Here is a 13571-nt window from a genome sequence, read left to right as displayed (position 1 = left end):
ATTGTACCTTTTCTGCCATTATCATTAACGTTTAATTGTGTTTTTTTTCCCCTAGTTCTTTGCTCCTCCCCTAAACCTTTCCCCTTTCCCAAAAGCCTTGGCCTTACTTCTGGGAAGCAATCCTTTGGATGCCTTTATTTATGATTTGATCTCTTGGCTTATGGACTCCTGACTTGCTGCAACCAGAGGAACCTTAACCCTACTCTTGCTAGATCCAGTTTTGGCACTTCTACCTAATCCACTTCCTTTCTCAGTTTTTCTCACTTTATTTGACCTTGATGCTGCCTCTTTTCCTGGCACAATATAAATGTTAATTATAAGGAGAAGTTGGCGTGAGATTTAAAGAAACAGCTAGCATGGTGTGAAGAAGCAAAAAGAGCTGAAATGAGAGCAAGAGAGCTTGAAATGACACTGTTTGAACTATTTGAGATGTTGGGCAATCAAGATTTTCTGTTACTCATTTTCCCTATTTGTAAAGTGAGGAGGTTGAGTAAACACCCTCAAAAATTCCTTCTATTTACCTATTTCGTGTAGAAATGCCGACAGTATAGTTTAGTAGTATATACACAGGAAAGTTCAAATTGGGCCTCAAATATTTATTATCTGTGTGGCCCTAGGCAAATCATTTAATTGCTGCCTGCCTCAGTTTCCTCCTCTGAAAAATGGAGATAATAGTAATGAACTTCTAGGGCTATTTCCATGATGAAGTGAGATAATATTTTGTAAAATACTTAGTACAGTGCTTAGAATATAGCAGGCACATAACAAAAACATTTATTCTAAAGGTAAACATTTCTTAAATATTCAAACAAAATGAAAGAAAATTACACTAAATTTGTACATAATACGTATAATATAATAATCCATATCTTAAAACTAAAAAAAGTTCAATTGAATTAAAAAGCAAAGTCAGTATTTTTTATGATTTTTTTAGACATTAGGATGTACCCAAGCACTCCCTGTACTCAAACAGAGATGGAGAGAGGAAAGAGCAAAAGATCAAGGGTAAGAACAACCCTTGAAATAAAATTGGAGGCTATATTAAGAAGAGACTAACATTTTTTACACAGCATCTACAACTCTTTTTCTGACCTTCCCTGTGAGACAAGCTCTGGTACACACCAGGGAGAGTCATCAAAGATGAAAAGTAATCAAATTTAGTTTAGGATGTGAATAAGTCTTTTATTGGAGCTGGAATTTTTTTTTAAATCATAGCTTTGAATTTAATCTAAACACACTATCTACCATTCTTTTTTCTCATTATTCTTTTCCTGAGGCTTCCTCCCTGGTTCTCTCAGGGATTAATAGATTCTATATCTAAAAATAGATTTGCCTACTTTTGAACTCACATATATGACTTAGTCTTAAAAAATCATATATGTGTGTTCAAAAGTAGACAAAAAAATCTTTAGGGCTCCAAAAAGTCTATTGAGTTTGCAAAATTCTTATAGATCCACACGCATGTCACCCATCCTTTCTCCTAGATAGCCTTACTATTTATTATTGTAGTTGTTCATTTGCTTCAGTCATGACCCCTTTGGGGGCATTCTTGGTAGAGATATTAGAGTGATTTGCTGTTTCCTTCTCCCCATTATTTTACAGATGAAGAAACTGAGACCATCAGAGTGAGAAAGTGACTTTCCTGGAGTCACACAACTAGTAAATGTCTGAGGTCAGATTTTAACTCAGGGAGATGAGTGTTCTTGACTCCAAGCCTGGCATGATATTTACTACAGCCCACTCTATAGCCTAGTAAAGTCTATATGAATTACCATGACTGAAAAAGCCACTTGCTTTTCCAGAGAGTTCAATTGGTCTTAGGACATACAAGCCATTACCAGCCCTATTTGTGAAGCCCTTCCACTTGGGTAGCATCTTTCAAAGCTTAAGTTTCACTGACCTTGTTTTTAGGAATTCAAGGTAATCTCCAGAAAATGAGACTAGGTATAAACATAATACAAAATGCCATCAAAAGGGGAATTCTAATTTAAAATTTCTTTTTAATACTTTGAGAAAGACAATGAAGAGTTAAGCTATTGGTAGTAAGTCATTTAACTCCATTGGTATCAGTTTCCTCATCTGTAAAATGAACTGGAGAAGGAAATGGCAAATCACTCCAGTAATTTTGCCAAGAAAATGGCAGACAGGACTGAAAAATGACACAACAAGAAGGTTTTTGTCATTCTTGCCAGTCTTTTTTTTTTTTAGGTTAAGCATGGAAAATTGTCATCTTATTCAGTCAGTTAGCAACATTTACCAAATTTTTGAAGTGTGCAAAATGTCATGTGTTTTGGGGAGAAACCAAAGAAAGAGAAGATAGAGAATCAAGGTTCAGGTTCTTAGAAAGTTGAGGCACAGCATCCAATGACATTGACCATCATGGAAGACTTCCTTATATCTCTTGATGTGGGCTGTCTCCAAAGTCACAGAACTTTTATTTTCCATTTTCTCTTTCATCTTTCTCTGTTTTATGCTGTTTTACTGAAACCCTTCAGCTGGTTTTGCGTCCTAACATCTAGTTCTCTAAGCTCTTCGAGTGGCATTTTCATGACATGTTAAGGCACAACAAACGTGGAACTTGGTCCTACGAACTTACTTCACCCAGAAGAAGTTTGTCTCTTTCCTCAGCATAGGAATTATTATATATTATAGGCCACTTCAATATCCCCATTGAGGGTTTCTATATTTTGCACATATTTACCTTAAGGGTATCAGCACTGATCATTATAATCTATCATTAACTCTTCTTGGTCTCACTCCCTAAATTTCCCAATCAGCTTTTATAGATAAGGTGAACTTTTCACATGGACAACTGTGTTAGAAAAGGAAATAAGGAAACAAAAATGGTGAGTGGAAAAGGGTGAACTGTAAAGTACAATGGAAATTCTGAGGGGCTTCAGAGTGTGGCATGGATTAATGAGGGAAGCCTTTCTGAAAAGGTGAGCTTTGAAGAATGTTTCTTGTAGTATGTATATGTTACACAATTCTGTTGCTGTGTTTCTGCTGACTGTATATAGAGTCTGACAATATAAAATGATTTTATAACTAAAATTACGGAACACATTAGAAAAATCTTAAACCATTTTTATATTCACTGGACATCAACATATAACATATTTCTATGGGATTGTGTACCAACCATGACAAAGGTAGCTGTCTGAAGTCATATGAAATACTGTATAAGCAATTTAAATTTTAATAGGTTTATCTTCTGTAACTCCAGCTACCTTGATTTATAGAAGTATGAAAATTACATTAGATCAATGGAAAGATAATTTTGGTTCATCTTTTGTTAGGTAGCAACTAGATGAATACCTCATTTCAAAGGTTCCCTCCCCCCTCCTCCCCTCCCCCCCCATTCCTTTTTTTTACATACTTTCCTTAGGAGAATAGTTCCTTCAACCAAAAGCTATGATGTGCATAATGATCAGGGAAGCACAGCCACAAATGAGTGTGCAGTAAAAACACACTTACAAAAAGCTAGCATTTATGATACTATATTGTACTGTAGTTTGTATTTATTGTTGTTCAGTTATTTTGGTCTTGTCTGACTCTTTGTGACCCCATTTGGAGTTTTCTTGGCAAAGACACTGGAGGGTTTGCCATCTCTTTCCCCAGCTCATTTTACAGGTAAGGATCTGAGGCAAACATGGTTTAGTGGCTTGCCCATGGACCTAGCTAGTAAGTATCTGAGGCCATATTTGGACTCAGGAAGTTGAGTTGATATAGTTTTACTCAGAATAGTCACTGTGCTTGGGGCTTAGGGATGAAGACATTATGAAGGAGTCAAAATTTTGAAAGGAAATTCTTGATTCTCTTTGCCTAGTTGGAGTTAACACTTTGGTTAACAATAACTTAAGTACCCTTACTTAGCACCTCACTAGATTGTGAAGACAGGATTAACTCTCCTTTGTCCAACTTTTGACTGAATCAATACAAGCTTGAACTAGGTGGAGGAGCTTGCAAACCACTTAGAGAATTCACCCCCTCAGAAACTCAGTCAGGAAAATGTGAACCCTTTTGAGGAGAATTCACGCCTCCAGAAGGTGAGAAGTGGATCCCACAGACACTGCCCCATGGGCAGTGCTAGGCAATTTGAAAGCTGTGATTGCCCCTTGTGAAGAGAGGAAGAGACATGAAGCCACTATAAAAGTTCCTAAATTTCTGAGACTGAGGAGGTTAGCTTCAAGAGAAGCTGGGCTTCAAGAAAGAAGTCAGCTTCAAGAAGAAAGGTGGCTTAAGGAAGAAAGCTGTCATTGGCCCTTGTGAAGAGGGGAAGGGACAAGAAGCCACTATAAAAGGCCCTGAATTTCTGGAGCTAGGGAAGTCAGCTTTAAGAAGGAGTTGGACTTCAAGAAAGAAGTCAGCTTCAAGAAGAAGGTTGGCTTTTGGAAGAAAGTTGGCCTCAGGAGTCATCTTCAGCTAGAGTCATTTTCTTGACCTGCCTCTTGGAGAGAACTTGGGTGAGTAGATAGTTGGCTTTCCCTTCCTATCTTCTGGAAAGAGTTTAATTCAGGTTGAAGGTCAAGAAGTCCTGGCCGAGTTGAGCACTGGAGCAATATCTAGTTAGATAGGCTAATGTCTTCTCTACTTTCATTCTTTCTACCTCTTTCATAAATAAAAGCAATCAAAAGTCATTTTGACTTTGAGCAATACTTTGAATCAGCTATCACCATTCTTATTTATAATTTTCATAAATTTGGTTAAACCATTAAAATTTAATTGCTATAAAACCAAAACAATGCTGACTATATAAAATGCACAGATAACATTAATCTAAAAATATATGCATATGTGTATATATATTGTAAAAATGGGACCAGTTAGCAATGATGCCTTAGCAGACTCCAAACCCCTGGCTACAACACCTCTAGCAAGGAGGAGGGGAGTGAGTGCATGGAATTCTTTCTCCACCCCCCTCCGTTGGCAGTTGCAGCCTCTGGTAACTGCTAATAACAGAATCCTTCTCTGTCCAGAACTGGTAGCTATCTGACTTAGCTTTCACAGGATTAAATTGGTTGGCAAAAAGGGAATAATCCCACAGAAATTGGCAACTTCCACTGTTTGAGACTTATTCCCAAAACTCAAGATGGTTAATGTCCTCAGAATGTCTTCAAACAGCTTTCTTGATCACTGAATCTCAACTACTTTCAAGATCTTCCAAGATGGAGATTTGACTTAAGTAAAGTATGAAATTGGCTTATATAACCTAAATCACACACTTCACTCACATACTATTAACAAGAAGAGGGATTTATTAGTTCAGGGAAACTGAGAATGAGGGGAAAAGTTTAGATTTGAGGGTGAGGTAAAATCTATCTAAGATCTTCAAGGTGCTATCAGAGTAGCTACACCCCCCCACCCCGCCCCAGAGGGGAAAGCCTCTGAATTAAACTATTTCTTCCTAAACTCCCTTACAATCTAAACTATCTCCTAAAATCAAATAATAACAAGTCCAAGGTGGTAAAGATGGTCTTGATTGTAGATCTGTAGTGGTTTAGGGTTGGCTAGAGTTGGCTGGGTCACTGTATGCAAGGTTTTGTCACAGTGCTCACAGCCTTGGGAAAACACTGTGGATAAAGTCTGTATAGAGTATATAGCAATGATTCACCCTGCTCTCTGGGTTAGAGATAAACTAAGCTACTAAGAAGAAGTAATCCTACCCCTTCCAGCCACCTAGCTCCCTCTATCCCTGGAAGAGTGATCTTGCCAAGCTGGGTGCCCTGCTTTTATACCCACATTCTTAACTGTCCCAACTGCCCCCTTTCCTGGAGTTCTGGGGGTACTGTGGAGTTCTGTGAGGCAGTTCACCTCACTTAAGATTATTTATGCTACAATATGTATGGTAGTATTAGAGCTTTAGTATAAAGACTTAATACTAAATCTTTGTATTAATATGAAGCTTTACATAAATATATTCATATTAAAGTTTTTATAGCTTAAAACTTCACTAAGACTTTGAGACATATAAATAAAACTCTTTTCTGTAGCTAAAATTAGCTTGTTTCCTTTCCTATTTTCTCCTAATTATTTTTGAATTTGAATAACCACATATATTGTATGCCTTTAAGATTTTAATGAAATGTCTTTATCTTGTCCACAAGCTACTATAACTTTATAGAGGATTTTTAAGAGGTCACAAATGAACAGAAAAAGGACTTTTTCAAAATCTCCCCCTTCTCCAATGTGTTAATAACTCTCAGCACTGAAATCCTTTAAATAAATCATATAATAAAGGTCAAAATCATTAGGGATAAAGAAAAGGAGATGGAAAATGAAGGGACGGACTATGAAAAACTAGCAATAGTACTGGTAAAAGAGAGGATCAGGGACATTTTAAAATATAATAGTGTGTGGGTCCATAGATCTTTTAAAGAAAATAACCAAGAATTTAGATGCAGGAAATATAAATTTACCCCCAATCATGTGAATACATATTTTCAGCTAAATTATCAAACAAAAATTATATGAATCAGCAAACTCAATTAGTAAGCATTATAAAGAAAATTATGTGAATAACGAGGTTCAACACTAGAGATACAAAGAAAATTTATTTTGTTGCATTATTTCTCACTGTGCTTTTCAATAATCAAGTGGTTGTATGTATGTGAAGAGGGTCCTTGACATTGTGGGCAAGAACAGCTAGCTTTATGTATGCACTGTGGTTATCCATTCTCCCCCCAAAAAAACAACAATGAGAATTACCCAGTGGTTAATGAAGAGGTATTTATTCATGAGATGTAACAGATGAGTTACTCTCAAAGTAATATAGTGCACAGTGCATTACAATTTTATGGTCCAGGAAGCAAGTCTCATTATCATCTAAAATCTTCAATCCCTCTACTGTTGATCTTTCAATTTTAGGGGGGATATTGATTTACCTTTCATTCAACAAAAATTTTTCCGAACATCTGGTACATGTTAAGTCCCAAGTTGGGTATTGTGTTTGTTAGTAAGTCATATCAAACTGAAATACTGAAGCACGGCTCAGTACTAGAGAATTCTAAAGCTAGTTTCAACAAATCAACTTGGAAACTCAGACTCTTGTTGTGTTGATTTATTTTCCTGCTTTCTAACACAATCTTAAACTTACAAATGTACCATCACTGAGGGCCAATGATTACTAGAAAACTCCACTAAAGCTGGAACTTGAAATTGTTTTTTATTGTATCTACAGTACAAATACACATAGTAATTAGGTTTTTTCACCATTGATTATTCAAAATCTATGTAGTTTAACACAGCTTACAAGAAGGTGAATGGGAAAATCTATGCCTTAAAAAATAAGTTCTATAATTGGATTTGGAAAGCTTAATTAAAAATAAGTGTGATGTATTAGACAAGAATAATTCTCTTTTTGAATATATCTACATTTAGTTATGACCAAATTCCTATAGACAAACTGTCAGTAAAAAAGTTGTACAGGTTTTCTAACACTTATTTTGATGGTTACAAAGATGTTCTGGACTGTTGCTACTCTGGACAAGGTTTTGGTTGCTGTTTAAGAGCTTCTTGAAAATATAACTCCTTTTGACAATTAGAACTATTTGACATTTGCTACTTTGGAGTACAAGAAGTAGAATTCAACATTCAATGAATGTAAAAAATTTCAGCTGGTCCTTTAGCGTGCAGATTTGATGGTGAATAATAATAATTAAGAAAAGAAGTTAAATTTGAACGTGATCAAGATTACTAAAAATAAAATAAAAAACTAAATATTAAAAACCATCTGTGGCTACTTTTTGCATATTAAATGTGAAAGCTAGTCATTGAATCTTCCAAAACATATTAGAGGTTCTTGCATTATTTGAAATTGGTTGTCTTGGCAATGTTGTTATTTTCTATAACATTCTGGTTTTTTGTTTGTTTGTTTGTTTTTCTGGGAGATGTTAGAGAATGTGAGCCAGGACTGCATTATCCAGAAGAGTTTTATCTCCTCAGATTTGTGAGAAAGAGTTCTTAAAGGATATAGCTAGTATAATTATAGTAAAAAACTGTGGTTGATTTACTTAGTCTTTAATGTTTTTCATATAAAGGAAAATTATAAAGATATCAATATGTTTATTCCATCTTTCTGTTATTAAAAAAGAAATAATACAATTTTTCTAATTTTTCTTAGCTAAGTGTTCAAGTTCCTCAGTGTGATGGATGTCTTGCACAGAGACCAATAATAGTTAATAATGTGATCTAAATATTCCTCATTACATGTATGAGGACATTAATGTATCAAAAGTAATCACTGATCCACACATAGCAAAAGTGTAACTATCCACAAGGGAAACACACAGGATATGGAAAATACATATTAACTAGGCTATAAGGATTCAGATGGATAGGTAGGCATCCCCTTCAATTCTCTTTTGGACTGGCACAGCAAGTGTATGAGAAGCCAGTGCCATAACTGAGTAGAAGAATGGCTTGGATCTCACTGTGGACATTGGAGAGTACTTCCAGTTTCCCACTCTACTCAATACTTCAAAAATCTAACTCTTTTAAGACCTAAATTCTCTGATGTTATATGTATATGAATCATTACATACCTTGATTACAGAAGAGTCAAAATTACAAGCAACAGAAAAGTCAAAGAAAAGATGTATTGCTCATATAAGTAGGTTAAATGGTCTATTAGCAATGGTGACTTGCATATAAGAATCAGCATAAAGTACACAATGAAAAAAATGTGCAACCAGAAAAGGAGGTAGTATGATCAACAGCAAAGGTTAAGGTTCCCCAAATACTTTCTAAATCTCCTGCTTTATAAGTAAGATGTATATTAAGATCACCATTTTATAGATTAGGAAACTGAGGCACTGAAAGATAAAGATAATTTTAATAATAAAGATATCGAATAATAGAATAATAACAATAATAACAATAAAGATAAATAAAATAAAGGATCATACAGCAAATGAAAGGTAGAACTATGATTTCTCTTGATTAAAAGCCTACTCTTCTTGCCACTCTATTCTTTCCATGAGATGAAATATATGAATAAAGTAACCATGGAAGTTCCAAGACAGGAAAAGGAACAGAAGAAAGCCTCTAGTATACTGGGTAAATTTTCCCAAGAGTACTATAGAATGGACAAGAACCAAGAATAAATCAGTTTTAATGAAAGTAACTATCCAACAATAATGTCAAATACATTATCTTGGTAAGCACGTAAACATTTATGGTACAGCTAAGCTCTGATTCCTGTAAACGACAAACCTCATGAAATGGTTGCATTATTCAAATGCTCACGGTCCATTTCTATTGGGTTGGAACCAAAAAACATATTTTACATATAATTATAACACCAATTGTTCAAATTAGAATAATGCAAATTAAAATCACACTAATTGGGAGCAAATCATTATGCATGATACAGGGTGAATTCTGTGCTAGTTTGTTTATTTTTCCCCCCTTGTTTCTAGGGCAAGGAGAATATCTTCCTTAACTATCCATTACCATGTTTGACAATATCAAAAACAACAGATTATCATTTTTAAAAATTTAAGGTATTTATGAGTGTTTTGAATATGCATATAAAATGAAGCTCTGACTCCTAATTCTTTGACTTCTATGATGATTACTTTCATACCACAAAAGAGAATTCTTATATTCCCTAAATTCCTTTTTCTTCACAGTTTTACTCACTTCTTTCAACATAGAAAGGAAAAATTATTCACAGAAGTTGCTAGAGAATTGGAGACATTTCCTGTGTTTTTAATGGTTATGGTAATACAGTATTATATTCTCTTGAAATATTAAAGAGAATTTAAATTGACCTTGAGTGACCTCGATTCAATATTTCTTTTGAAATAGTTCATTTATTTATATAAACTATATAGGCTATAATTTTGAAGAATGTTATTATAATTCCACTTTATTGAAAATGGAAATATTAATACAAATAATTAAAAAGCCCATAAACGTTGCTTACTTGTTTAAGTTTCTTTAGATCTTCATCAAGCTCTAGGTTGTCCAAAATAACAGCCACAAACAAACTCAGGAGGATCTACAAAATAAGGACCATGGTTAAAAAACAAAACGGCACAATCTCCTGAAATATATTTAATTATATATCTATTTTTCCTTCTCTAGTTTACAAATATATGTTATGCTATTAAATGGAAAACAAAAAAATTGAAATTTGTAAAACTTAAATGAAAATTCTTTTCAATGACAACATGAATACACACTAATTGAAAATAGATAATACTAATTATTACTTTTAATCATGAAAACAGCCCTTCAAATTGAATTCTCTTTTAAATATATAATAAACTACATTGTTAAAAATATGGAAAACCAAAAGTTTGTTTTTATAACAATATTCTTCTTATACTTTATAGAAGTTATTTTTATGTTTGTATTCCAGTATTTATTTCTCATTTTCTGAAACTATCATGTCAATTCATTGGAAAATATCTTTATTAACATATTTTTATATATCATAATTCTTTTTCTCCTCATTCATTTATTCATTCATCTAGAATTTATTAAATGTCTATTATATGATTGACACTGTACCACACCTTGGGAAAAAATAAAATAAAAATCCTACCCTCAGTGAGTTTATCTTTTTCTTTAGAGGAAACAACATATATAAAGATGAGCAAATACAAACATAAAAAAGCAAATATGAAATATGGTGAGGAGGGCACGAATACCTGGGGGGGGGAAATCACAAAATACTTTGTTTAAGAGATAGACCTCCTACTAGGCCTTGAAGAAAGTTCAAATGATCTGAGGTGGAAGTGTGGAGTGAGTATATTCCTAAGCATGGACATGCTGAAAAAGATACCAAATTGCTTTGTGTTTTTCATCCTTATAATTAATTGCTGAAAAGATCAAATCAATTTGATAACAGATTTTAAAATTCAGGCAGATTATTAACCAAAATGTTTTGATCACTGTTCATGTCCAGTGAGGAAAGAATAAAAGACAATCACTGTAAGGTGAAGCATTATAAACTGGCCACTGGGAAGGATTTCTCCAAGGAAAATGTTGTGAAAAAGAAAAAGAAAAGAAAAGATTTGGTGATAAAAATCATTCTCCTTTTTCTTGATCCTTGGCTAATATGAAAATAGTTCTTTTAGATGAATGGGTTAAATGACTTCCCACAAACTAATTCTCAGATGCTCCATATACATTTTCACATATAAATCTTTGCATTCCACCTTTTTTGTTTACCCATCCAAATCCTTCAAGGTCCAACTGAAGTTTTGTACATCTAATAGAACCATAATCACCCCTATCGACAGTATTCTTTCACTTTTGTCAATTCCTGTAGCATTCTTTGTCTATACTATAGGCTTTTAAAAATGTTTATTGTTTAACTGACAGTGAATTGCTTGGTTTGGGTATTTAATTTTCTCTATCTTCTTTTATACCTCAAAGCCATAATTTGGGAGTTTTTGTATTTGGGACTAATATCACCAACTGTGCCTAAAACAAGAAACACAAAATGTATCCTCACTTGAATTACCACAGATGAATGACAGGAAAGCACCTTATGAGAGAGCACTTGGAGCATGACAAGAGTTCTGTTAATTACGTGACAGGTAACTTTTTTTTTAAATGTACACTTTTAGTTTTACTTATATTTCGTTTTTACATTACAAACATTTAAAGACTATTACCCTTTTTAAGAGGTCTCTTGTAATAAAAATGTTAAATAAAACTTATAATACATCTGTAGAAATGTTCAATTTTCTATTTTTAAAATATTAACAGAAATCCTTTTTTCTCCTTCCTCCCTCACTTTCACACTAAAAAATCAGGAACACAAAAAAGCAAGTTTCTTGCAACAAATATAAAGTTAATAAAAAAAAATCTCCCATAGTTGTATACATAGATATACATGTGTCTCATCCTGCAGCCCTAAAGCTCACTGTATTGGCAAGTAAGTTTCATCATCGGTCCTCTGCAATCATGAATGGTCATTGGATGGGTCATAGTTCTCATAGCTTTCAATGTTGTTTTTTACAGTGTTATTATTACATGAATTGTTCTCCTGGTTCTGTTAATTATTTCTTCATCAATTTATAGAAATCCTCAAAATTATTCATTTTTATATTTTAGATGTTGTAGTGTGAATTCCTCTACTTCTACTTATTTCACTCTGTATCAGTTACCTATTTTAATGAATTATTCATTGCTAAGTAGGTGCAAAGTTTTATTGTTTCTGGATGCAGAAGGCCTATTAGTGCTGTTTGAATCTTCTAATTGTGGTGCCCTCTAAATCTGTTGTATCCCAGTGACACAACATGAATTAGGGCTTGACCTTAGACTTTTAAATATATGGACATTGTTAATGTCTTTTTTTTTTTAAATCCCTAACCTTGCATCTTAGAATCAATAACGTATATAGGTTTCAAGGTAGAAGAGCGATAAACACTGGGCAATAGGAGCCAAATGACTTGCTCAGGGTCACATAGGAAGTGTTTGAAGCCAGATTTGAACCCAGGATCTCCCCCACCTCTAGGCCTTCTTGTCCTTCTATCCCCTGAGTCACTTCACTGTCCTCAGGGGTATGTCTTATACTTTATATTATATTTATATTTCTTATAAAACTTAGAAAATTGGTTTACACAGAGTGGTTGTTCAATAAATATTTTTGAATGAACTACTACTTCTTTACTTCCATATGATTTCCTATCATTTTTTACCATGAGAAAAATTAACTATAAGTTCTAATGTAGATGCAACTAGACAGTATGGGGAAAAGAACTTTGGATTTAGCATCAGGAAGACCTATATATCCAAGTGAAGCTTCAGAAACATGTTAGCTCTGTGATTTTGGGCGACTTGCTTGACCTCAGTTTTCTTCATTTGTTTCATCTGGAAAATTAGGATAATGTAGTTTCCCAGGGTTGTTGTGAAGATCAAATGAGTTATCATTTCTAAAAGTTGTATATATCATAGCACTATGTAAATGGTAGCTATTATTGTTATTTATTCTTTAAATATTTGTAGAGAATTTATTTATTTTTACTCAGTAGGTTCTTAATGAACTTTCATTGGGTATATAAAGTGAAAATACTTATTTTATACATTAACAAGGGTTCTGTTTTAGATCAGTCATGTTGAACTTAAGTACAAACACAAGACACTAAACCACAAATAAAGATCCCTGTGATCTTGTGTGTTCCCACCATGTTGTCTTAGAAAACCATATAGTAACATTACCTATGTTTTATTTTATTTATTTTGTTAAATATTTCCCAATTACATTTAAACTTGTGGGCTGTGTCATTTGCCACTAGCAGTGGTACACTTGACATCTCTGTTTACCAGTGATGATGACCAGATTGAGTAGGAGTGGATTGCAGAAACAGACTTGAACAGATGGAGAGAATAACTTTGGCAATGACTTACTGAAGAATTACTATTGTACAGGAGGGCAAATAAGGGGGAAGAGAGGAAAGATTTTAATAGTCTTGATGTGTTAAATGATGTGTTATACTCTCTCCACTCAATTCAAGTACATAAACATCAATTAAAGACCTATCAAATTCCATGCTTTGGACTAGGTATTAGGGGAACTAAGATTATATATATATATATTGTCTCTTATACACATC

At 33.8% G+C, this 13571-nt stretch overlaps 1 protein-coding gene across 2 annotated transcripts in view; it reads right to left on the bottom strand.

Annotated features, from left to right (window-relative positions):
* Positions 1-13571, bottom strand: part of NALCN (sodium leak channel, non-selective) — a 483341-nt gene that overhangs the window by 165728 nt on the left and 304042 nt on the right. For both annotated transcript variants that reach the window (XM_044667195.1, XM_044667196.1), the window contains one exon: positions 9926-10000. In XM_044667195.1, the coding sequence (XP_044523130.1) occupies positions 9926-10000 (75 nt within the window). The remainder of the gene's footprint in view (positions 1-9925; positions 10001-13571) is intronic.

This window comes from Gracilinanus agilis, chromosome 3 (genome assembly GCF_016433145.1).
Source record: "Gracilinanus agilis isolate LMUSP501 chromosome 3, AgileGrace, whole genome shotgun sequence".
Lineage (NCBI taxonomy): Eukaryota > Metazoa > Chordata > Mammalia > Didelphimorphia > Didelphidae > Gracilinanus > Gracilinanus agilis.
Note: the sequence above shows the minus strand (reverse complement) of the source record. Positions and strands in the feature narration are given on the sequence as shown.